The sequence below is a fragment of the Rhinatrema bivittatum genome, chromosome 3, assembly GCF_901001135.1.
Source record: "Rhinatrema bivittatum chromosome 3, aRhiBiv1.1, whole genome shotgun sequence".
In the NCBI taxonomy this organism is placed as follows: Eukaryota; Metazoa; Chordata; class Amphibia; order Gymnophiona; family Rhinatrematidae; genus Rhinatrema; species Rhinatrema bivittatum.
In genome coordinates this window covers 34229630-34253451 of record NC_042617.1, presented here as the reverse complement: position 1 = coordinate 34253451, position 23822 = coordinate 34229630, and the positions used below count along the sequence as shown (strand labels likewise).

Sequence of the window (23822 nt, the reverse complement as noted above, 5' to 3'; positions counted from 1 at the left end):
AAATAGACCTGAGAATAGGCATGTGCATGTAAAATAAATAAATAAATAAATAAAAACGTGCAAATACATTATTTTACTTATCTGTACAAGTGCCGAGTTATCTGATCAAGTAGCGGCTTAGCCAGATAAGTCTTAGAAACACTACTTATTCAGCTAAGTCAGGTAGCCATATAAGTCTAAAAAGAGCTACTTGTCTGGATAAGTTGGAACTTGTCTGAATAAGTGCAGTTACTTAGCTGGATAACTCAGAATTTGTCCAGATAAGTGTCGATTTCAAGATTTAGCTGGATAAATCCAAATTTATCTGGATAAATAGTGCGCAATTGCTATACTTGCATATTTTGCGTCTAATTTTAAACCTATATTTGTGGAGATTTTACCGGTGTGATTTACACGTATTTACTCCCCCATAAGTCTGCTTTTATACATGTAAGCCGAGCGATTATCTAACATGCGTGCGGCGATGAAATGACCAGTTTGCCCAGGTCAGTACCCTCCTAGCTCTTCATCATGAACTCCCCCATTTCACCCAGACCTCCCACCCGGTCAGTATTTCACTTTTAAGACATTTAAGATCACTTACTGCAGATAGAGAGCAGATGTAAATATACACGAGCAAGCTGCCAAATTCCCATGCATAAATTGTTTATAAAATAGCAACTTGAGTTAAAGTTGGCTCCCGCTCTGGAACGCCCCCCTGGCCCGCCCCTTTTTAAAAAAGTGCAGATTTACTCATGGACTCTCACGTGCGGGTGTATTTTGAAGTTTACAAACCTAGCGTACGTGCGAGTCTATGCCATTTTGCTTGCTTATCTGATGGCTTTGAAAATTCACCGTCTCACTTTTCATTGTGAAAGAAATTCACACTGCATGGAGTAACGCATTGTCGTCAGAATCCTAAGATGCTAAATCTTTGCATTCAGGTTTGATGCACACTCCTGACATCTGGTTGCTCACTGTGAGATACCAAATGATGTTACATGAGTTCTGAGATAGTAGGAAAATGGTACAACATTATGTAATCTCAGCGGGCTTTATCATTATTTAAATTAAATTAGAAATGCAACGTTACCATCTGCTGTTCAGCAGCAGATTCAGTGAGAAAGCTCCTGTTTAGTGAAGCCAACCGTATCAGAAGAACCCCATGCAAGCGTATAGCCATTTTTGTAAGTACGAATACAATAGATATTTTGGACGATGAATGACCCTTTTGCACGCCACAATTGGGTCTGCTTTTCAGGATCTCCACCAGGCATGCTCCTGAAATTTGCCATGGTTTTTTTTTTTGTTTTTGAGTTAATTTACAAATCTCAAGCGATAATTAAAAATAAGTAAATAAATAAAATAAAATTGGGTACATTTGAGGGTCAGGGTTTGTCATTCCTTTCACAAACAGTCGAAGAGGCTCTTGAAGAACTCGGAGCATGACCCATTGGAAATAATGCTCACCTTTTATTCCAAAATAAAAGCAAAATAAAAAAATTAGAAATAAAATGTATTGGGCTCAATTAAGAGAGGTCATTGGGATAGGATCGGAAGAGGGAGGGTCAGCAAAGAAGCAGGTAAGATGATTTATTCTTGAATCAAGGAGATGTTGCTGCATTAAACATTTGTAGGATAAGCCCGGCTCGAGAAGTCGTGCAGCATATTCCTAGAGAAATAATCGCAAGGGCAGAATAGAGTTTTTAGCTGTCAGCCTGTATTTTCCTGTGTAAATTATGCAGATTGCATACAAATGTGATTTGTGTGTTCTCACCACCAACAGAAATTGGTTCCTCCAAAGGAAGACAGTGGAGAGTACGTTTACTGTCTTCCCAGAAACAGAAACGGCCCTGAAGCTCACACTAATCCATACGATCTTCAAGTGGTGTCCGCAGATGCAGCAAGACACGCCAACGAGTACTGGATTGTTAGTGCTTCGTTTGTGTCCAAGGTAGCGCCATGCTTGGATGACTTATTTGTGCCTTTATTTTTTTATTTTTTGGACCCCTGCAGTTTTTCTTCCTGTGTCTTGCTGTGCCCTGGCTCAATCCAGAAGCAGGACTGGGGATCTTGACGTGCAAAAGTCACAGCTCCCTCTCCACCGGTGGCTGTGAAAGCCCTGCCCACCACATCTGACCTGGGGGAGTGGAGAACCCAACTCCAGCGTTGAGCCAGGGTCCTTCCTGGCTCAACGCTGGCACGGCACCACCCGGCACTGCCACCGGGCCCCAGCCCATGTGTGCCGTTTTCGTGTGCTCTGGGCCAGCTTCGGGGGAAGCTCGTTTGGGAAAGAGAGAGGGTCCCTTGGCATGCTAGAAAGGGACTGTGGAGGGAACAAATGCTTTCTTAACATGTCCAGCTAGCTTTGTACAATGCTCCAGGTATTGCCTTTCTAAAATAAGATTTTGACTCCTGTGGGTACATACTGGCATTGTATATCCACAGCACATGCACTTTTTAAATATTTCTTTCAATATTAACATAGCTGTGCATATTAAATTGTTCCACGCTGTTGAATTTCATCTTTCTTCCTGAGTGGGAAAGTGAAATATGCACATTTGGCAGCTGCAACACTTTTTTTCTCTATCGCTGGTTTTTTAATGTGATCTCTTGCTGGCTGTGTTAGTAGTCTTGGGATTTCCTCTGGATCAGATTGTTAAGGGCTTGATTGTACGAAATTGCTTTCCCTGAAGCTTTTGGTCTCAACTGTACTTTGCTGTGTTTAAGATCAAGCTTTACTTGTATTGCATAATGTTATTTCACAAAGCCCCCTAAAGTAATAGCGTATATACCAGTGGTTCTCAGCCGTGCGTGAGCACTGCCCCCCTCTCAAGAGTCTGTTGTCTTAGGGGTAACCCCACCCAGGCTTTCAAAAATTAAAAATTCAGCAGGAAATACTGTATTTACATTTCAGTGTGACACCTGGGCCTGTTTTTTTTAAATTGACATTTAACTGCTAAAATAGCAAACGCACCAGCCTGACGCTGCTGAATTCAAATCCAGACCAGCAGGAAGTGCTGCGGAGCCGGCGGTGCTGCTGTGGCTGGAGGGGCACGGTGCTTGCGGTGCTTTACTGTCTCTCCCGGAGAAATACTGGCGCCAACTTGAAGCTCCAGGAAGGAACGGAGGAAGCTGGAGCAGGGGAAGGGAATGCCAGACAGCCCAAGATGATGGGGGGGGGGGGGGGAATATTATAAGTGGAGACTGTTCTGTCCACTTCACTTCTCCCAACATTAAAAAAAAAAAAAAAATTGGCCAAAAATAGCATATGGTGTATTTCTGGCATACACGTTAACTATTTTTCTGCATGTAGCGAGTACGACAGCGCTATTTGTCAACTACAAACAATTTTAAAAAATTCAAATTATGCTTAGAATGTGAAATAATTTAGTATTTCACAAATTCATATTCCATAATGTAAACTGGATATAAAATGTGTTTTTCTCGACCTTGGCTGTTAGGTTTGGGTTTTTTTTGTTTGTTTGTCTTTATCTCACCTGTCTTCTGATTTCATCACTCTTCTTCTTTCCAATTAATTTTTCTTTTCGCTGCATTTCTCCTCCTTTCTCATTCATTTCTCATTCATTTCTCCCTCACCTGTCTGTCAGATCTTTTTTAAATCTCCTTTATTTTTATTCTCCTAATGGTAGCTGGTGGTAGCTCCTAATATGGAACCTAACATTGTGTAACTACAAGCAAGGGTTATTTTTCCCTATATGCAACACCTTGCACTTGTCCACATTAAATTTCATCTGCCATTTGGATGCCCAATCTTCCAGTCTTGCAAGGTCCTCCTGCAATTTATCACAATCCACTTATGATTTAACTACTCTGAATAATTTTGTATCATCTGCAAATTTGATCACCTCACTTGTCGTATTCCTTTCCAGATCATTTATAAATATATTGAAAAGCACTGATCCAAGTACAGATCCCTGAGGCACTTCACTGTTTACCCTTTTCCACTGAGAAAATTGACCATTTAATCCTACTTTCTGTTTCCTGTCTTTTAACCAGTTTGTAATCCACAAAAGGACATCGCCTCCTATCCCATGACTTTTTACTTTTCTTAGAAACCTCTCATGAGGGACTTTGTCAAATGCCTTCTGAAAATCCAAATCGGTTCACCTTTATCCACATGTTTATTAACTCCTTCAAAAAAACGAAGCAGATTTGTTAGGCAAGCCTTCCCTTTGGTAAATCCATGTTGACTGTGTTCCATTAAACCATGTCTTTCTATATGCTCTGTGATTTTGATCTTTAGAATAGTTTTCACTATTTTTCCTAGCACTGAAGTCAGGTTCACTGGTCTATAGTTTCCCGGATCACCCCTGGAGCCCTTTTTAAATATCAGGGTTACATTGGCCATTTCAGGTACAATGGTTGATTTTAATTAATAGATCAGAAATTTCATTTTTTAGTTCCTTCAGAACCCTAGGATGCATACCATCTGGTCCAGGTGATTTGCTACTCTTTAGTTTGTCAATCTGGCCTACTACATCTTCCAGGTTCACAGTGATTTGGTTCAGTTCATCTGGCTCATCACCCTTCAAAACCATCTCCGGAACTGTTATCTCCCCAACATCCTCATTAGTAAACACAGAAGCAAAGAATTAATTTAGTCTTTCTACAATTACCTTATCTTCCCTAACAGCCCCTTTAACCCCTCAGTCATCTAACAGTCCAACCGACTCCCTCACAGGTTTCTTGCTTCGGATATATTTTAAAATATTTTTATTATTATATTTTGCCTCTACAGCCAACTTCATTTCAAATTCTCTCTTCACCTGTCTTATCAATGTTTTACACTTAACTTGACAATACTTATGCTTTTTCCTATTTTCTTCAGATGGATCCTTCTTCCAATTTTTGAAGGATTTTTTTGGCTAAAATAGTTTCTTTCACCTCGCCTTTTAACCGTGCTGGTAATTGTTTTGCCTTCCTTCCACCTTTCTTAATGCGAGGAATACATCTGGACTGCGCGTCTAGGATTTTATTTTTAAACAATATCAATGCCTGTTGAACACTTTTAACCTTTGCAGCTGCTCCTTTCAGTTTTTTTCTAACTATTTTCCTCATTTTATCAAAGTTTCCCTTTTGAAAATTTAGTGTTAGAGCTGAGATTTACTTATTGTCCCCCTTCCAGTTATTAGTTTAAATTTGATCATGTTATGATCACTATTGCCAAGTGGCCCCACAACCGTTATCTCTCTCACCAAATCCTGCATTCCACTAAGAATTAAATCTAAAATAACTCCCTCTCTTATTGGTTCCTGAACCAATGCTCCATGAAGCAGTCGTTTAAAACATCCAGGAACTTTGTCGCTAGCATTACATTTACCCAGACAATATTGGGGTAATTGAAATCTCCCATTATTACTGCACTGCCAGCTTCCCTGATTTCTCTTAGCATTTCATCATCTGTCTGACCATTTTGTCCAGGTGTTATGAACACTGCCCGTGAATCTCCCTGCGAGCAGGCTCACTTACCCACGCTGTGTTTTCTTCGCCAACGCGGCAGGACGCCACCGTCTGCCTGCCCACGTGGCCCGGAGGCCACCTGCGTCTCTCCTCTTCACCGTGGCCGGAGCCGCGGACTTTTCCACCTTTTTCGGGACCCGGGACCACCCCGTTGCTGACTGCATCTTCGCGGTGCTAAGGCCGCAGCCCCGGGCGGGAGTAGTGGCTGGAGCCGCCCCCGGGGCTCCCCACAGCGGCTGGCGCCGCTGCCGACATCAGGGCCTGCTCCTCAGGCCCCGCCCTGCTTCCTACGTGACTACGTTGGTGCAGGCTGCTGTCCGCGGTCCTGCACAGCTCCTGCTCTCTCCTTAGGCTCCAGCGCGCGCCTCTCTTCTACATTTAAAGGGTCAGTCACAGGAAGTGCGCTGGCCCCACCTTGGTGACTGTTTCCTGCCTCAGCCCTATAAAGGGCTGCTCCGTCAGTTGTTCCTGGCCTTGCATCGTGATGACTTCCATCTGGAGGGTCCTGCCTGCCAGAGTTGTAAGGTCCTCTGTTTTCGTGGAGCTCCTCGTCTCATCCGCCTTTGTCATGTCTTCATCTTGGTGTCTTGCCTGAGGTCCCTGTCCACGTCCAGATGTCTCGTTATGGTTTCCTCGTCCTGATGTTCCCGCCTTCCTGGATGTCCTGTCCCGTGTCTTCGTCTGATGCTCCTGAGCCTTCATGTCCTGTCTGGCTGTGTTTCCGGAGGATGTCGTGCCCGGGAACAGTGCAGCCTGCAGGAGGGATTTGTCCCTGCGCTCTGGAGCCGTCATGCCTGCCAGCCTATGCGGAGCTCCGGGCAAATTATGGCTCTGTCGTCGAAGCTCTGCCTGGGTTGGACTCGTCCCTGTGCTGTCCCGCTCCCGTTGTGGTCCGTGACAAGCCTCTTGGGGCTGTGTAGGGCACGTAATGGGACAGGGTGGTCTGCGACTCAGTCCCGCGGGTGGCCTGAGTAGGGCGCCCTGAGAGACATGCCTTGTGTTGCCTATGTGGATGTCAAGTGTCTTCGCCAAGGATCCCGTTGCATCAGCCATGTGTCTCCATCCATGGATGCCGTCACATCAACCCCGAGTCTTCGTCCAAGGATGCCGTTGCATCAACCCTCTGTCTTCGTCTAGATGCCGTCGCATCACTCTTTGTCATGTCTTTGTGCCAAGGCCGTCTGCCCTCAACCTCAGGCCAGGCCTGCTGCTCCATGCTGCTCGCAGCAGGTCTGAAAGGGCCCGGAATGGTCGGAGGACCATTCACCTTCCAACATCCTTGGATGTTGGCCATGGGAGCTTGCCGGCCTGGCCGAGGGCATGACTGTTCAGCCACGTGGAGCCACCGTCAACCCTTGGCTCGGCCTAGAAGGTCTGGGTTGGGCTGAGGCCCATGGGCACACTAAAACACCTGCTACGTAACAGAATGCAAGGCCTTTCGAGGCCGTTCGTAACACCAGGTGGATGGTAGTATACTCCTATCACTATACTCTTCCCCAATACACAAGGGATTTCTACCCAGAAAGATTCGATTGTGCATTTTTATCCTATTGGATTATATGCCATCACAGACATAAAGGGCCACCCAGCCACCAAGATACTACTCTCTGTCATTGCAATATAATTTGTACCCTGGTATATCGCACTATCCCATTGGTTATCCTCTTTCTGCCATGTCTCTGAGATGCCAATTAAGTCTGTATCCTTCACTGCTATACCCTCTAATTCTCCCATTTAACTTCTAGCATTAACATACAAACATTTCAAAGTGTGTTTTTGTTTGTATTTTAAGACTTTGGGTATTATCTGCTGACTACCAGCTCTTTTTAGCTGTTTTGGTAACTATATCAGAGATCAGATTTTATTTTTTACTTTTCTGTAGCAGGAAAAATAAGCCAAAAAATCACATTGCTAACAACTGACAAAGGAAGTGTTAGCTTAGAAAATGCAATTTTAGTTGTCTCTTTGTCTAGGTGAAACACAACCTCTAACTCAGCCTACAGAAGATTTTGGTAGCTTAACTTTTTCAAAAGTTTAATTCCTGTTTTGTCTTGCATTTGTTTCTTTAGGTTGCTTTAGTATCTGGGGTTGAGACCTTGGACATTGTGTCTGTGATGGAATGGCTTCAGGAAAGAACAAACTATTTTATGATCCATAATTTAAATGTATTTTCCCAGTTCAGGTAATGTAAAAGCTAAAATGTAGATGTTTTAGAAAGCAATAAACAATGAGGGGCAGATTTTCAAAGGGTTCCGTGCGTAAGATACGCGCGTAACCCCCGAAAAGCTGCCCCTTCCACCCCCTGCGCACGCCGAGCCTATCTTGCATAGGCTCGGCGGCGCGCGCAAGCTCCGGGACGCGCTTAAGTCCCGGGGCTTTCCTGGGGGGCGTGTCAGAGGCTTGTGAGGGGTGTGTCATGGCCGGCGCGTCATCAGGGGTGTTCCGGGGGTGAGGCCGCAGGCGTGGTTCCAGCCCAGGGGCGTTCCGGGGGCTTGGCCACGGCCTGCAAACCAGCCCCTGGACCGGAACATGGCACGCAGGCAGCTGGCCAGTGCGCACAAGTTACGCCTGCCTCGGGCAGGCGTAACTTGTAAAATAAAGGTAGGGGGGGGAATTAGTTAGGGCTGGGGGGTGGGTTAGAAAGGGGAAGGGAGGGGAAGATGGGTGGGGCTGGAAGGAAAGTTCCCTCTGAGGCCGCTTCGATTTCGGAGTGGCCTCGGAGGGAACAGGATGGCTGCACGGCTCGGCGTGCGCAGGCTGCCGATTTTGCGCAGCCTTCACACACACCGACCCTGTATTTTATAACATGCGCGCAGCAGCATGCGCATGTTATAAAATCGGGAGTAGATTTGTTCGCGCCGGGTTGCGTGAATAAATCTACTCCCGCGCGCACCTTTTAAAATCTACCCCTAAGCCTATTTCTCTTCTGTCTTTCTCCATATAAAAGTAAATGTGTCTGTAGTGGTGTCCTTACCCTTTGGTCAGGGCTCTACTGTTCGCAGCCTGCAGTGGTTCTCTGGCTGTTCCTCCTTCACCTGCTGCCTTACCCCACGGCCTTTGTACATCTCCAGGCCTAGATTTTCTAAGACACCGCGGCGGCGTCAATCGCGCGGTACAGGGGGGTGAAGCGGCTTTCGCACCCAATAGCCCCATCATAAAAGGTGGTGCTTTTGGGCGCGAAATAGGCAGCAAAAAGGGTCCTTACCTTTTCGCTGTCCGCCATGTCTTCGCCAAGTCCTTTTCACGTGCGATCGCTTTGAAAAATGACCCCCTCAGGGTGATAATGCCGATTTAATAACCGTAGTCTTTACCTTTCCGGCAGGTTACATTATCAGTCAGTGCTTTAGCAACTGCAGTTTCCCCTCTGTTCATGGCATGCCTTTCCCCCTGGCACACGTGTGGAATCTCACTCTCTCTGTGTCCTTTTCCACATCCCACAGACTGTATCGTGTACCTCCCCAATTGGATAGTCCGCAGTGTTTCCACTCACTGTTCCCAAAACTCCACCTCAAAGACTCTTCCAAACTTGCTGCTAGTGTATTCAGCCTGCATGAATAATAATTAGTAACTCCCTAGGGCTGTTCCTCATATAATTAATTAGCTCCTCCATGGAGGAGGGAGTCTTATGCGATTGGCCTGTCTGTGTGTGTTTGTTCCCCCACTAAGTACCTTCCTGTTCAGTGTCCTGTACCCTCAGATTATCAGGGCATATTAGGGTGGTCATTAGGATGCTACCGAGGATATATAGTTTTTTGATCCACATATTCCATGAATATTATACATATATGCAGTTGATATCCCCAAATAACTTTTTAATTTTTTTTTTGTTTGGTATCCGATTCAAACCAGATTTTCAGGACACCAGTGTTTATGACCTGTCATGGGGTTCACAGGGATTATGGAGTATTTTTGGAGGGAGCCATGAATGTAAATGAGCAATCGTGCCGCCTGATAACTTTTGAGCAGCTCCGCCACCTAATAACTTTTCTTTTCTATCTGATCCACACAGAATTTCCAGGACAGGCCAGTGGGCAACTTGAGAATTCTGACCAGGGTAACCTTTTTTTTGGACCTGCGTGTTCTGTGAAAACATGCAGGCAATTGTTGACCCCTAATATCTTTATTGTTTTGTATCCAATTCACACCAGCTTTTCAGTGCATGTAAGGGGGGAGCTGCAAAGACCACAAGAGAGGTATTTTTGGAGGAGAGACCATGTATTCCATGAATGCGTGCACACAGTAATGCTACTTAGCAACGTTTGGGGTTTTGCGTCTGACCCACAGCACATTTTCAGGAGATATCAGGGGGGGGATCAAGAGGAGTTAAACGCAGGACTGCTTTGCCCCTGTCCATGTCAGTCCGGAAAATAGGCTACATTATCATCTTCATTTATTTACATCACGCTTTTCTAGCAAAGGAATTAAAAGTGTGTTACAACAAATTTGGAATTTCCAATAAAGATAAATAAATAAAAGATCTGTGTGGAGCTTCTAGTTTAACTTTACATTGTCTGCAGTACAAAAGACATTATCCAACTTTAACCCCTTCCTCCCCTACCTCATGGTCTCTCTGCCTTGTTGCAGTGCTCTTTTAAGAATGATAAAGCAATGCCGCACTGTACTGTACTCTGTCATTTAACTTTAACTACAGTGGAGTTTATTGGATTTTACATATTTTTAGTAGTCCTTGGTAGCATTTGTTAGTATGGCAAATGGTCTGTCAGACTTATAAAATAGACCTATCAGTTAAAGCATTCAAGTCCATCAATAAAAGAAGTATTATAAGTGTTACTTTCATTCATTTGCTCTGTCAGCTTGCAGCCTTCCTATGCATAAATCACACTTTTTTCCTTTATTCTAGACTTTGGAAAGCTTTTACAGTCTGGAAAATCAATGTCCGTAGATCTAAAACGGACAACAGCAAGTAAGTCAGCACATAATTAATCTCTACTGACACTTTTTGAGTGAACTGGGTCCTGTCTCTTGAAATGTTAAAAAAAAAAACCAAACAAACAAACAACAAAAATCCCTCCAAAATACAGATTAAATCATCATTAAAGTAAATACCAAACACAGGCGTGAATTTTCAAAGGAGTTACGTGCGTAAAAGTAGCATATATATTGTAACAATTTTCAAAAGCTTATTTACATGTGTAAAACCTTTTGAAAATCCAGCCCTAGGGAGTGAATTTTCAAAGGAGTTATGAATGTAAAAGTAGCAGTTTTCAAAAGCCCATTTACACGCGTAGATCCTTTTGAATACGACTCCTTAGTAGATGATACACAAAACAAAAACCAATCGGCCCATCCATTCTTAATCAGTTTTTTCTTGTGTACACTGCTAGGGTAATATCTCAGATACCAGCTGTAAGAGATTGACCACTTGTAGGATGTCGCTTCTTGTCAGTGAAGACTAGTACAAGAGTCTGCTGACGTTGCATCAGTTCAGATTTCAGCATTGACCTATGCCCAGCCGAGCTAGCTCACGACTTCCGTGTGGAACCTGGCAATTCTTAACATCAATATTTGTATTTAATTTCCTTCCAAATCCAGGCTTGAGGCAGGTTACATTCAGATACTAGGGATAGGGCTTACAGTCTAATGGGGGTCACTTACTAAGCTGCATTAGGGTTTTTCTCTGTGGTGAACGGCCTTTATTGCCCGGTAAATGCCCTAATGCAGTGGCAATGCGAAATATTTGAAATACCGCATGATAATTTCCCTCCAAACAATCCAACTAAATCATATATTAAATAACCACGGGGATCTATGGAGACCCCGTCCTACCCTTCCTTCTCCCCCGCTCCCAAGCTCAGGGTGGTTTGTTTTTTTTTGGGTGGGGGGGCACTCTTACATTGGTGTGCCTAGGGCACGAGGGTCTGTAGACCCCCCAAACCCCACCCTGAGTTGAAAGTGCCCCTCTTACAGTGGGAGATATATAGAGGGTCAGATTCTCTCTCTCTCTCTTGACGTTATTAAAATATGTGTGTAAGGCGTGACAGGGCTATTTTAAATGAAACACGCCTACTTGCATGCACGATATAAAATTAAGCGTATCTTTGCTCACGTGCCAGTGCGCGCTTTTATGGCTACGTTTTAAAACTCTACCTGTAAGGTTGCATTCCCTGCTCCATCAGAGCACCGGGGAGTTGTAGTAAGGTACTGAGGAGGGAAGTAGGGAGGGGGATTTTCTTTTCTCAGAGTAGGCAGGGTTTGGAAATGGGGGCGGGGCTGGGGACTTGCTACTTTTTTTTTTTACATTACTTTTTCAACTTAAGCCCGCCTCAGTGGGTGGGGAGCAGAGGGGATTGGACGAGGGGGGAGGGTCTCAGTACCCACAGAGCTTTGCACCTGCTTTCTCTAGGAGTCATTTTCTGGCACAAAACAATGCGTCGGGTTTTTGAATAATGAAACCTACATGTATTGTTCCCCTCTCTGTCCTGCAGAGTCCACGGATAAAAGCACAAATGTCATTAAACAATGCTCGTATTCTTAGCCAGCAGAGAGGTCGGGCAGTATTTAAAGCCCCCCCTTTCATGGGTAAAGTGTCCCCGAGTATGAAGGTGAGCCAGATAAACATCTCCTGTTGGCCCTTTCTCAAGGAGGAGTTCGATATTTCACCATGATGTGGACGCTTTCTCTGGCCTTGAGCAAGTTACTTTATCGTGCGGTGTCTCTGGGACTGAGATGAAAACAAGGCATTTGTCTGACTTTGGCTTTTCTCTTGAACACATGAAATAAAAAAAACAAACCCAAAAAGCAATCTGTTTTTAGCTCCAGTGGAACTGCATTTCTGTACAGGTGGAGAGAGGCGCTGCAGTCATGTCTTTTAGCCTCTGGTGACAGAGCAGCACATTTCTCAGGGTTTTTGTTTCTCAGAAGATATGAGGAGGGAGAAGATAGCACATCCTGCACTGATGCTGGGGGTCATTAAACTGTAAATGGTTTTGCAAGTCTGGCTGAAAATGGAAGGCTCTAAAATCGCAAGCTTGACAAATCCGGTCCAGATCCAGGACTCGACTCCAAAATCTAAACACCAGGTGCATTCCTTCTCCTGCCCTCTCCCCCCCCCCCCCCGCCCCCATCCCCTGGATGCACTCATTCACCCAGCCTGACATCCCCCACCATCCTGATGCACCAATCCATCCTGACCACACCACCTCTTGCCAATCTTCCTGATGCACTCACTCATCCTTACCATCTTCCCCCCCAACTCTTCTCTTGCACGCAGGGATCCACCCCTGATCCCACCTCCCTGCCTCCCGCCAACTCTTCTCTTGCACGCAGGGATCCACCCCTGATCCCACCTCCCTGCCTCCCGCCAACTCTTCCCTTGCACACAGGGATCCACCCCTGATTCCACCTCCCTGCCTCCCGCCAACTCTTCTCTTGCCTGCAGGGATCCACCCCTGATCCCACCTCCCCTCCCTCCTGCCAACTCTTCTCTTGCCTGCAGGGATCCACCCCTGATCCCACCTCCCCTCCCTCCTGCCAACGCTTCTCTTGCATGCAGGGATCCACCCCTGATCCCACCTCCCCTCCCTCCTGCCAACTCTTCTCTTGCACGCAGGAATCCACCCCGATCCCACCTCCCTACCTCCCGCCAACTCTTCTCTTGCACGCAGGGATCCACCCCTGATCCCACCTCCCTGCATCCCGCCAACTCTTCCCTTGCACACAGGGATCCACCCCTGATTCCACCTCCCTGCCTCCCGCCAACTCTTCTCTTGCCTGCAGGGATCCACCCCTGATCCCACCTCCCCTCCCTCCTGCCAACACTTCTCTTGCACGCAGGGATCCACCCCTGATCCCACCTCCCCTCCCTCCTGCCAACTCTTCTCTTGCACGCAGGAATCCACCCCTGATCCCACCTCCCTACCTCCCGCCAACTCTTCTCTTGCACGCAGGGATCCAGCCCTGATCCCACCTCCCTGCCTCCCGCCAACTCTTCTCTTGCACGCAGGGATCCACCCCTGATCCCACCTCCCTGCCTCCCGCCAACTCTTCTCTTGCACGCAGGGATCCAGCCCTGATCCCACCTCTCCTCCCTCCTGCCAACTCTTCTCTTGCACGCAGGGATCCAGCCCTGATCCCACCTCTCCTCCCTCCTGCCAACTCTTCTCTTGCACGCAGGGATCCACCCCTGATCCCACCTCCCTGCCTCCCGCCAACTCTTCTCTTGCACGCAGGGATCCACCCCTGATCCCACCTCCCTACCTCCCGCCAACTCTTCTCTTGCACGCAGGGATCCAGCCCTGATCCCACCTCCCTGCCTCCCGCCAACTCTTCTCTTGCACGCAGGGATCCACCCCTGATCCCACCTTCCTGCCTCCCGCCAACTCTTCTCTTGCACGCAGGGATCCAGCCCTGATCCCACCTCTCCTCCCTCCTGCCAACTCTTCTCTTGCACGCAGGGATCCAGCCCTGATCCCACCTCTCCTCCCTCCTGCCAACTCTTCTCTTGCACGCAGGGATCCACCCCTGATCCCACCTCCCTGCCTCCCGCCAACTCTTCTCTTGCACGCAGGGATCCACCCCTGATCCCACCTCCCCTCCCTCCTGCCAACTCTTCTCTTGCACGCAGGGATCCAGCCCTGATCCCACCTCTCCCCAATGCTCCCTACTACACATTGATCACATAATAGGATATGCGCCCAACCTTTTCCATCATTAAACTTCCCGTAACACCCCGATGCCCTCCTCTTTGCGATCTCTCAGCCGACCAGAGGAATGTGGAACAGCCTCCCTCCCTCCACCTTGGCAGTCACATCGTCTCCTGCCCCCACTGCTGTTCCGTGCTTAGCGGTTTAAACAGCATATGCCCCCCCCTCCCATGCATGCTACTGATGTGAACAGCTGGGGTAGTGGCAGGAAGGAAGGGGGCTGATCCACTGTCATCCTGCCAGGGGATGGGAAAGGGGCATAAGGTATCCTGGGCAGCATGAGAGGATGCCGTGACAACCTGGCATCCAGGATTTGTCTAGCCTTGCTAAAGGTGTGTGTGTGTGTGTGTGTGTTTGTATGTACGCACAGTAGGTTACTGCTCAGAGAATGGTGAAAACTGGTTTGTTCATATTGTTTCAGCATAATACATGTTATACTTTAAAACTGGGTTTTTTCCCCTCCTGTTTTCAGAACTATTATGTCGCAACAACTTTTTTCTGCTGATGAATTGTTTCAAGGCTGCTTACTTCACATGCGAGCATTGTGTGAAGATGCCATTACCACTCGTGGAGGTCCGAAGGATAGCTCCATTGTTTTAGTGAAGGTGAGATATATATATATTTATATAGCATACAGAGAAGGGGATGGAACAGCTCCCCTATGAGGAGCTTGGAGAAGAGACGACTGAAGCGGGATATGATGGAGGTCCACAAAATCATGAGAGGTCTAGAAGAGTTAAATGTGAATTGGTTGTTTACTTTTTCAGATAATACAAGGACTAGGATAATACAAAGGCTCCTTGAAGTTAGCAAGTAGCACATTTAAAACAAATTAGAGAAAATTCTTTTTCACTCAATGCACAATTAAGCTCTGCAATTCATTGCCAGAGGATGTGGTTAGGGCAGTTAACTTAGCTAGGTTTGAAAGAGGTTTGGGCAAGCTTCTTGAGAAGAGGTCCATAAACTGCCATTAATCAAGTTGACTTAGAGAATAGCCACTGCTGTTACTGGCATCAGTAGCATGGAATAGACTTAGTTTTTGGGTACTTGCCAGGTTCTTATGGCCTGGATTGGCCACTGTTGGAAATAGGATGCTGGGCTTGATGGACCCTGGGTCTGACCCAGTATGTGAGCTTCTTATGAATTCTAGAATCGGCATTTCTAGAGCATTTGAGACAGATGCATGTACTCCATCATGCAGATGAGCATTCAATACCCTAAGTGAGCATCCAAGATGAGTATCCAAGATACCCCAAGTGAGTTGACACCCAGCACCTCTCCCTTCCCGTGTCTAAACACAACGCTTGATAATACAGAGGTGTATATCGTGCTGATTGTTGTCATCCTCTCCTTTTAGCCCAGTGAACACTTCTTACATTCCTTAACTGAGTTCAATGCGTCATAGTTGAGAGGAAAGCCTTTGAGCTGTAGATGTCCGACTATGAAAATGTTTTCGTGAAAAATGTCTTTTTACGATGTGCTTTCGATAGGAAATCTTGACATTAGACAAAGTGATTTGTACGTATATACAACTTTATGCTTTGCAATGTCCTTCTGCTCACAGAAGCACAGAGCAGAGAGAAACAGGCGTGTCGTCGCGCTGCGTGTCAGGGAAGCAGAAGGCCAAGTGAAAAGAATCACTGAGACTGAGACTCAGGCTGTCGGCTGTTGTCTGCTGACCTGAGCTGCAGCATCAGCCCTAGCACCAGCACCTGTGGTCAGGGGACATGGTGTTTGCTTTAGTCAAATCAGCAATAGCACAAAGTTAACCTTCCACTCAAACTTCAAGCCAGGTGGAAGAAAATGATGGGAATTTGGAAAAAAAAAAAAAAGGCCTTTTTCTCCCTCCACCACAAAATAAACATAAAAAATATTTGTGGTAAGGAAGAACTGTTCAATAAAAGCTCTGTCAGCTGATAGAGGAAAGAAAAGTCAATTATTTGCATTCATTTTTAACATTACTCATGCAACCCATCAGATTTTGCACATGACCATTATCTATTTAAAAGGAGAGTTGCTGGATGGTAGATGATTGATAGATAATAGATCTTTCAATATAGATACAAGCGTGTGGAGATCATAGATGCCTGTAAATTATACCAAAAAATCCTAGCCATTTGCACTGCATTTACTTGACAGTTTTAGTCATAAGGAGAGTAATTTGCAAAGGGACTTCTTGAGGGGAAAGTCATGCTTTACATGCAGAAACGGCTCTTTAGAAGTCTGCACGACCGATATGCACGTACACACTGTACATGGGGTGGAGTCTGGGCGGGGTTGGGACTTAACGTGCATGCTTTTTGATTTAAAAAAAATGTATAAATTCTCTTGGCAAAAGTACGCATGCCAGCAGCAAGTATAATTGTGTGCTTTGGGTAGTTTTCAAAGTACATTTACATGTGTAGGTTCAATCTGAAAATTGGTGTAGCTTGAGGCAAGCAGTAGCCTGCAAGCTTATGCATCCTGTTATAAAGTTACCCTCTAAATATTCTTGCTGATGCCATGTCATGTGAAAATACATGAACTAGAAGGTGCCAGAGTACACGAGCCATTGGCACCGTAAGGGCTTTTCATTTGTTTTTCATGACTTACTTTCATTTTAAAATGTTAGCAGATAGCTTTGGGAAAAGGCACTGTTTTGATTCAGTTTAAAAATTCACAAGACCATGAGATTTGCCCTACTGGATCAGAGCAAAGGTCCATCAAGCCCAGTACCCTGTTTCCAACAGAGGCCAATGCAGGTCACAAATACCTGACAGGATCCCAAAGGGTGGATAGATTCCAAGCTGCTTATCTCATTGATAAAACAGTGGATTTCTGCACCTCTGTCTTAATAATGGTTTGCGGACTTTTCCTCTGGGAACTTGTCCAAACCTTTTTTTAAACGCAGCTACACTAATAGCTTTCACTACATCCTCTGGCAATGAATTCCAGAGCTTGAGTAAAAAAATAATTTCTCTCAGTTTTAAATGTACAACTTAGTCTTTTCTTTGTGTTTCCCCTGGTCTTTGTATTTGTTGAAAGAGTAAACAATTAACTTGTTCTGTTCCATTCCAGGCATTATTTTCTAGACCTCTATCATATCTCCCCTCAGCCCTCTCTTCCCCAAGCTGAAGAGTCCTAACCTCTTTAGCCCTTCCTCATAGGGGAATCATTCCATCCTCGTTATCATTTTGGTCTCTCTTTATCTGAACCTTTTCTAATTCTGCTATATCTTTTTCCAGTAAACTACTTGGCAGTTTGAGGTTCAGAATGATAACAGGAACCTAACTCCCAGAGTAGCTTGCGTTCAACCTTTGGACCCCTAGCTAATGCCAGTTTCTGAGTTGTCCATGAGTTGCCAGATGCCATCTGTACATTTCTCGCTGGGCATCCGCTAAAATCGTGGTGAGAAGCGACCCAGGAAAGCAATTCCCCAGATGTAGTGTGAAATCCCGCCAGACTCATTGGCGTTGCAGTAATGAACTATCTGTCTCCACCTCATTCAGAAGCGAAGCGCGTAAGAAAAAAGGCATGAAAAGGCCCATGCACTAAGCTGCAAAGATTTCTTTTTCTTTTTTTTTTGTAAAAGAGGCTTCATATAAAAAATAGTGCAGATTGCCTAGAAATGTGCAAAACCACTAACATTTAAATGTATCACACTATTTTTTCCACAAAACTCCTTTTTTTTGTGAAAAAACTTCACAAAATTGTGACCCGCAACAGTACATCTTTTTTGCAGTGGTCTGCTGTGCACAAAAGTTTATTTAAGTCTCACCTTGAGCTGTTGCGATGAAAAACTGATGAAAGCAGTTTTGGAGTGGGTGGAGCTGTGAAAACGGGCATGCGAGAGAGGCCTCGCGGTCCCATTTTCAGAAAATAGGTAACTACCTTAAGGTGTAGTTATCCCTGCGACCGATCTGGGGGAGTGATGGTTTGTGCACACCGGCGTGCAGTGTTTAAATGGGCTGCGCTGCCCACCTGAAGTGTCCATCACCCCCACTGGTGATCCATGTGCACCTCGATCCTGAGCCTCAACCCACTTGTGAGCCAGAAATGTAATTAAAAAAAGGTGACCTTTGTCCCCCCCAAATAAGTGCAAACTCCAGTTTTAGGCTCCCACATCCCCCCCCCCCCCCCCGCCCGCCCCATAGCTTGGGTGGTCTTCTGGGGGCAGAAGCAATCCCCGCTCATGCCTACCCCGCCGGCGCCATCTTAGAAAATGGCCTCAGGTGAGCCGGCGCATTTGTTTGTCATGGGGGGGGGGGGTCAGCTGGCACCACTCTCCAAGATGCGAATGGGGATTGCTCCTGCCCTCAGAAGACCACCCCACCTGTGGGGGAAGCTTTGGGGGTGAAGAGAGAGGATCGGCATCAAGGGGTGGAGGAGTGAGATGGACCTGATGCAGAGGGAGACTGGGAGAAGGGGTCGAGGGCAGGCAGGGACTGTATGTAGAAGGGGAAATGCAGGGTGGACGGGCGGGTGTGAGGGAGGACACGGCCTCTCTATCACATCCCTGGTCCCGAATCCTGCCGCCCCTCCCCTATCCCTCTTTAACTCCTCCATCTCTTTCCCCTTTTCTTTTTTTCTTTTGTTCTCTTGTAATTCCTTCTCTCTCTCCCCCCCCCCAAGATTCCCCATCTCCACAGGTTTCTCCTTCTCTCTTCCTTCTTCGCCTCCTTTCCCCCTTTCTTTCCACTCTTCTCCTCTTCCTGATTTTCTCTGTCCTTCTTGTCGCACTTCCTGATACTCCACCATCTCCCCTCTAGCCTTCGCCTCTTTCCTGTCCTCCCTGACCATTCCTCACTTCTTCCCTCCATCTCCGATCCTCCCTCCCCCCTCCCCCCATCCCCCCCATTCCGAATCTTTTCCCTCTCTCTTCTACAATCCTCTTTTCCCATCCCTATCCTCCCTTTCTCTTCTCCCTTCCAGACTGATGCTCCCTCCCTCCCCAAATCTCCTCCTCCTCTTTCCCATCCTATGATCTTGTTACCATGCTAACCCCACTTCTTTCCTTTCCCTCACTGCTCAGTAATGTCCTTTTTCCCATACTGAAAATAACTGAAAAAAAAAGAGCAAATTAGTTATCCAAGCAAACAAGAAAGGCTGGAAACCTATTTTTATAAAGTGTTTTAAGGTGCAGGGGGAGATATGATCCAGACCTTCAGATACCTGAAAGGTTTTAATGATGCAGAATCAACGACAAGCCTTTTCCGTCGGAAAGGAAACTCTAGAAATAGGGGTTCATGAAATGAAACACCAGAGAGGACGACTCGGAACCAACACCAGGAAATATTTCTTCACGGAGAGGGTGGTGGAGGCCTGAAATGCCCTTCTGGAGGAAGTGGTGAGAATGAAAACAGTAAACGAATTCAAAAGGGCACAGGATAAAGACTGTGGATCCCTACATGCTAGAGGTTGGAAATGAAGAGAAGGGTGCATGGGGGTAACCTGCACTGAGCGGCACTAGAAGGCTTGGGGTTTACTACCCTTAACTAATCAGCCTTCATGCTTGTGACGCAACTGCAACATTGCTTTCTGCTTTTGTGGCAGGGGGGGTGGGGGGATGGGAATTGGATTCAGATGATAGCCAACACCGGGCCCTGACTTTTACAGTTATGCAAATTGATATGCAAACAAGGATGAAGCCCAGGACTGCTTCTATGGCCAAATCTAAATGCAAAACACATTCAAGCAGCATTGCCTGAGTTATCAGGCTGCCCACCCTGTAAAAACGTTTGTAATGGATTTGACAGTTGCTTGGTTTGTATTGTAAATATTGCTACCCTTAACATAAATAAGGCTTGGGGTAACCTGCATGGAGTGGCAGTTACTGCCATGGGAAACTTGCTGGGCAGACTGGATAGACCAGTGGTCCCCAGCCTTGTCCTGGGCGCCCACCAGCCAGTCGGGTTTTCAGGACATCTGCAATGAATATGCATGAGAGAAAATTTGCATGCACTGCCTCCATAATATGCAAATTTTCTCTCATGCATTATTCATTGTGGTTATCCTGAAAACCCGACTGGCTGGTGAGCCCCCAGGACAGGGTTGGGGACCACTGGGATAGACAATTTGGGCTTTTTCTGCCATCACTGCTGTGTTACTGTATTGGGTTCACAGAACTATGCAAATTAATGTACATGTCTCGCAGAATTGCCATGGACTTTTTAAAACTTTGCTGCAGAATCCAACCCTGAGCTGCTGCAGAAAACTGGGGGCTATGACTATGTTCTGGTTAGAAACTGGTAAACAGCACAATTCTGTATTTATGCTCTCCCTGTGTATGAATAGCTTTCTAACCTTTTAAATTTCGCAAATATCTATGTATGTGAACAATGCTATACCTAGGTATAGCATTGTTCACATACAATTCTTAATTCACCTGGGGTGAATTAAGAAATTCCAGACCACTGACATTATCCCTCTCAAAATGTACCCTGTGCCCTCAGCTTGCAGCTCTTTAAAGCTTTGAAAGCGAACACTGATGCTGTAATCTGACCTTTCCTTGTATATTTTACTTTACTTGTATGTTTGTGCAATATCATCATAGCTCATTTTGTGCTGACCTGGTGAAGGGAGTACAAGGCTCAAAAACCAGTCCCAATGGTATTAAATTAGTCCAAACCGTAACGGATAATGGGGTGTGTGAGCCCTTAACGCCGTGGCAGAGTTGATGCAGCCTTGAGGACCAGCCCTGAGGCCTATGCCAGCTGCTGGCAAACGCGCCCTGTCACGGGACAGGCTGGAGTTTCACTTTCACCAGACACTTCCTCCAAAGGCCGAGCCCTTGGATTCTGGCGGCCGGCAGGATTTAGGCAGGACCCTAGGTCAGAGGTGGAAGTTAGGTTCCAGAGGCTCACCGGAGACAAAGTAGGCAGCAGGCTTTGGAAGTCAGAGGAGAGCCAAGGTCGGAGCAGGCAGCGAGCAAGAGTAGTCAGGTCCTGGCAGCAGGCAATCGGCGTCTGGTCCAGACAGGAGGTCAAGATCCGAAGCGGCAATCTGAGGGAGACGTGGATCACTGACAATGAGACAAGGCAGGCTGGGCTGCAAAGTGAGACAAAGCAAAGCTGGACTGGAAGACGAGACGAGGCACGGGAAAGCCGGCAACATGCACTGCAAGGAAAGCAGAAAACCCGTTGCTGAGGTGGAATAGGGACGTCCCAGAGGCCTTTTTTTTTATAAGGCAGCAGCAGTGATGTCCTCTAAGACTGTCTTTTCCCACCGTGGCACCTTTAAATCTGGCGATTACGGGTGCATGCATGTCTAGAGGGAAGGCCTGAGGCAGCGGACCCTGCGGTGTCCTGCTGCATCTGCGAGGTCCAACAGGGGTCTCACCGGAGAGAGAAATCCTGGGGTTTTAGGGCATTGGGGTGAGGGCGGCGGCCTGTGAGGACATCCTGCAGGCTGCCAAACGTAACACAAACAACTTTCCACTGACCCTAACAGGAGCTTTCCTATAGTAATACTATTCATGGATACCCCTGACTTCCTCTCTCTCCAATAAAAAAAAAACAATGCAATGTTAATTGAGGTGGACTTGATTTTATAAATTAATCATATCCTTCTGAAATCAATACAGATTGGATTAATTTGCTCTTGGTATGCTTTGGATCTTGGATAATTGCAGAAAATGCAAAGGTCAATCGCGGCTTTGCTTAGGATTGTGTTTCCTTAGATCCCAGGGAATCCCTAACCCTCCCCAGCCCGGATGAAAGAAGGTGCATGGGTGGGCAAAGAGGATGGTGCTCAGGGGGGGGGTCTGAAGTGACTTTTACAGTCCATGAATGCAATTAATTCATCTGAGCATGGTCACCAGAAGAGTATCATTTAAAATATTTATGTTCTGCCCACCCCCAAACCGCTATTCAGAGTCGACCACAATACATCAGAGTCAGCAGGTAGAACATGCACAGCTCTCATAATACATTGATGAAAAAAAAAAAAGACTGACATTGCAGTGCAACATATCCACAGGTGCAATAAAATAATCACGGAGGTAAAGCAGACCTTGATCAAAAATTCTAAATAATAGAGTGAAGCACTACTTAAATTAGTCAGGTATTATTTCTTTCTAAATTATCAGCAGATAAATCGACGTGAATAGATGAGTTTTTACTTTCTCCCTAAAAAAAAAAGCAACATTCATTATTCATTAGGATTAGCGAATCGCCAATTTATTAGGCCTAGGAAATTATTAGGGCTTAGGAAGTCTGGAAGAGGAAGGGGGCGGTGGGATGAAAGCGGCGGCAGTTGGGCTTCTATTAAATAAGAATTCAGAAGGAGCTGCGTGAAATTCCTCTGGCACAAAGGTGCTGAAATCACATCACATTCCTAGATGCTGAAGTTGCTAATTTTTTAAGATTATTGCCTCCCTCTGTACTCGGAATCCAGGGGTGCAATCACACCCTTCTGTACTGCTTGACCTAGATACAGAATCTCAGCAGGGGAGCCTGAATCTGCCTGCCGAATTAGATCAGGCCCTGCTGAGGTCTTCTGGAGTGCACGTTTGCAAATTGGAATAGGAGAGTATGCAGTGGCACTCCTTATCTTCAGCTCTGATGTAATGACCTGTCCTACTAGCCAGTGACCTTGGCATGCAAGGTCTTAGTGGGCTTGAAGGCACTTGACCCAAGAACTATTCATGCACAAGCAATATAGTGCCTGAAGAAAACCATAGTTACAGGCTTATTTCCTATGCCTCAAAAGGTGTTATAAATGCCTACCATAAAATGTTACATTTCCCCATGTAATTTTAAAGAATGTATGTATCATAGCATAAACCCTTTTGCATAAGTGTCAGGAAGAAAAGAAAACATAATTAACCTCCTGTGTTCTACTTTGTGTCTACGGGGAACCTTTTTACGTCTTTCTAGTAGCTGAAAATATAACACAAATTATACCATTCTTTTTCCCATAGACTGTTTTATGTGCTGTAATCTAAAGGAGAAGGTCTCCAGTGATATATTTTTGCTGGTTAGTTAATTAAAATTATACTGTGCATCATTTTTAACCAATAACACACTGACAATGAGAGAGAGAATAATCACAGAGAGAGTCTCATTGCATCTAAGGTACTTCTCTACCAAAATGCATGATAATGTACTCACCGATGATTTGTAAATGTTGGCGGTACTATGTCAGCCGAAAATACTATCTATTTTCTAGTGTTGGAAAAAAATGGATAAACGTGACTATGATAAATGTCTCGTGCGCGTGCACATCAAGTGCTCAGTAAAGGTCAGGCTCAACCAAGGGCTTAACATGGGAAGCCGCTACGCAGTGGATGAACAGGTAGACCTCGCACCAGGAGCTTTAAAAGATCATTGAGCCAAACTTCTGTAAAATTGTACAAAACAGATTCCCATGCACAGTTTCAATCGATTAAACTAGTGTACAAAATAAAGAGAGGTGAAGAAGACGTATTGGGGGTTCGGATTGGAAGCAAGCCAATGATCTGGGTTCAGACCGTGCCCACCGGCATTCTGCCCAGGGGCTCTGACCCGGGGGGGGGGGCGGAAACTAATTTCACTGAGGTCTGCACTGGGTGCTTCCTGAGGGGTTCATCATTCTGCGTGTGCACAGGATTACCTCAGGGGCTTACCCAGTGTAAACACACACAATTACTGGGATTATACCCGGGGGCTTATCCCCTGCACAAAGAGCCACACACAAACTTTGATTCAGTTCATCATGGTTCCAGGTACAAGTTTATTT

General features: G+C 45.9%; 1 protein-coding gene across 2 annotated transcripts in view; it reads left to right on the top strand.

Annotated features, from left to right (window-relative positions):
- Positions 1–23822, top strand: part of DNAH14 (dynein axonemal heavy chain 14) — a 461040-nt gene that overhangs the window by 28368 nt on the left and 408850 nt on the right. For both annotated transcript variants that reach the window (XM_029593090.1, XM_029593089.1), the window contains exons 6-9: positions 1766–1933; positions 7533–7645; positions 10325–10387; positions 14599–14731. In XM_029593090.1, the coding sequence (XP_029448950.1) occupies positions 1766–1933; positions 7533–7645; positions 10325–10387; positions 14599–14731 (477 nt within the window). The remainder of the gene's footprint in view (positions 1–1765; positions 1934–7532; positions 7646–10324; positions 10388–14598; positions 14732–23822) is intronic.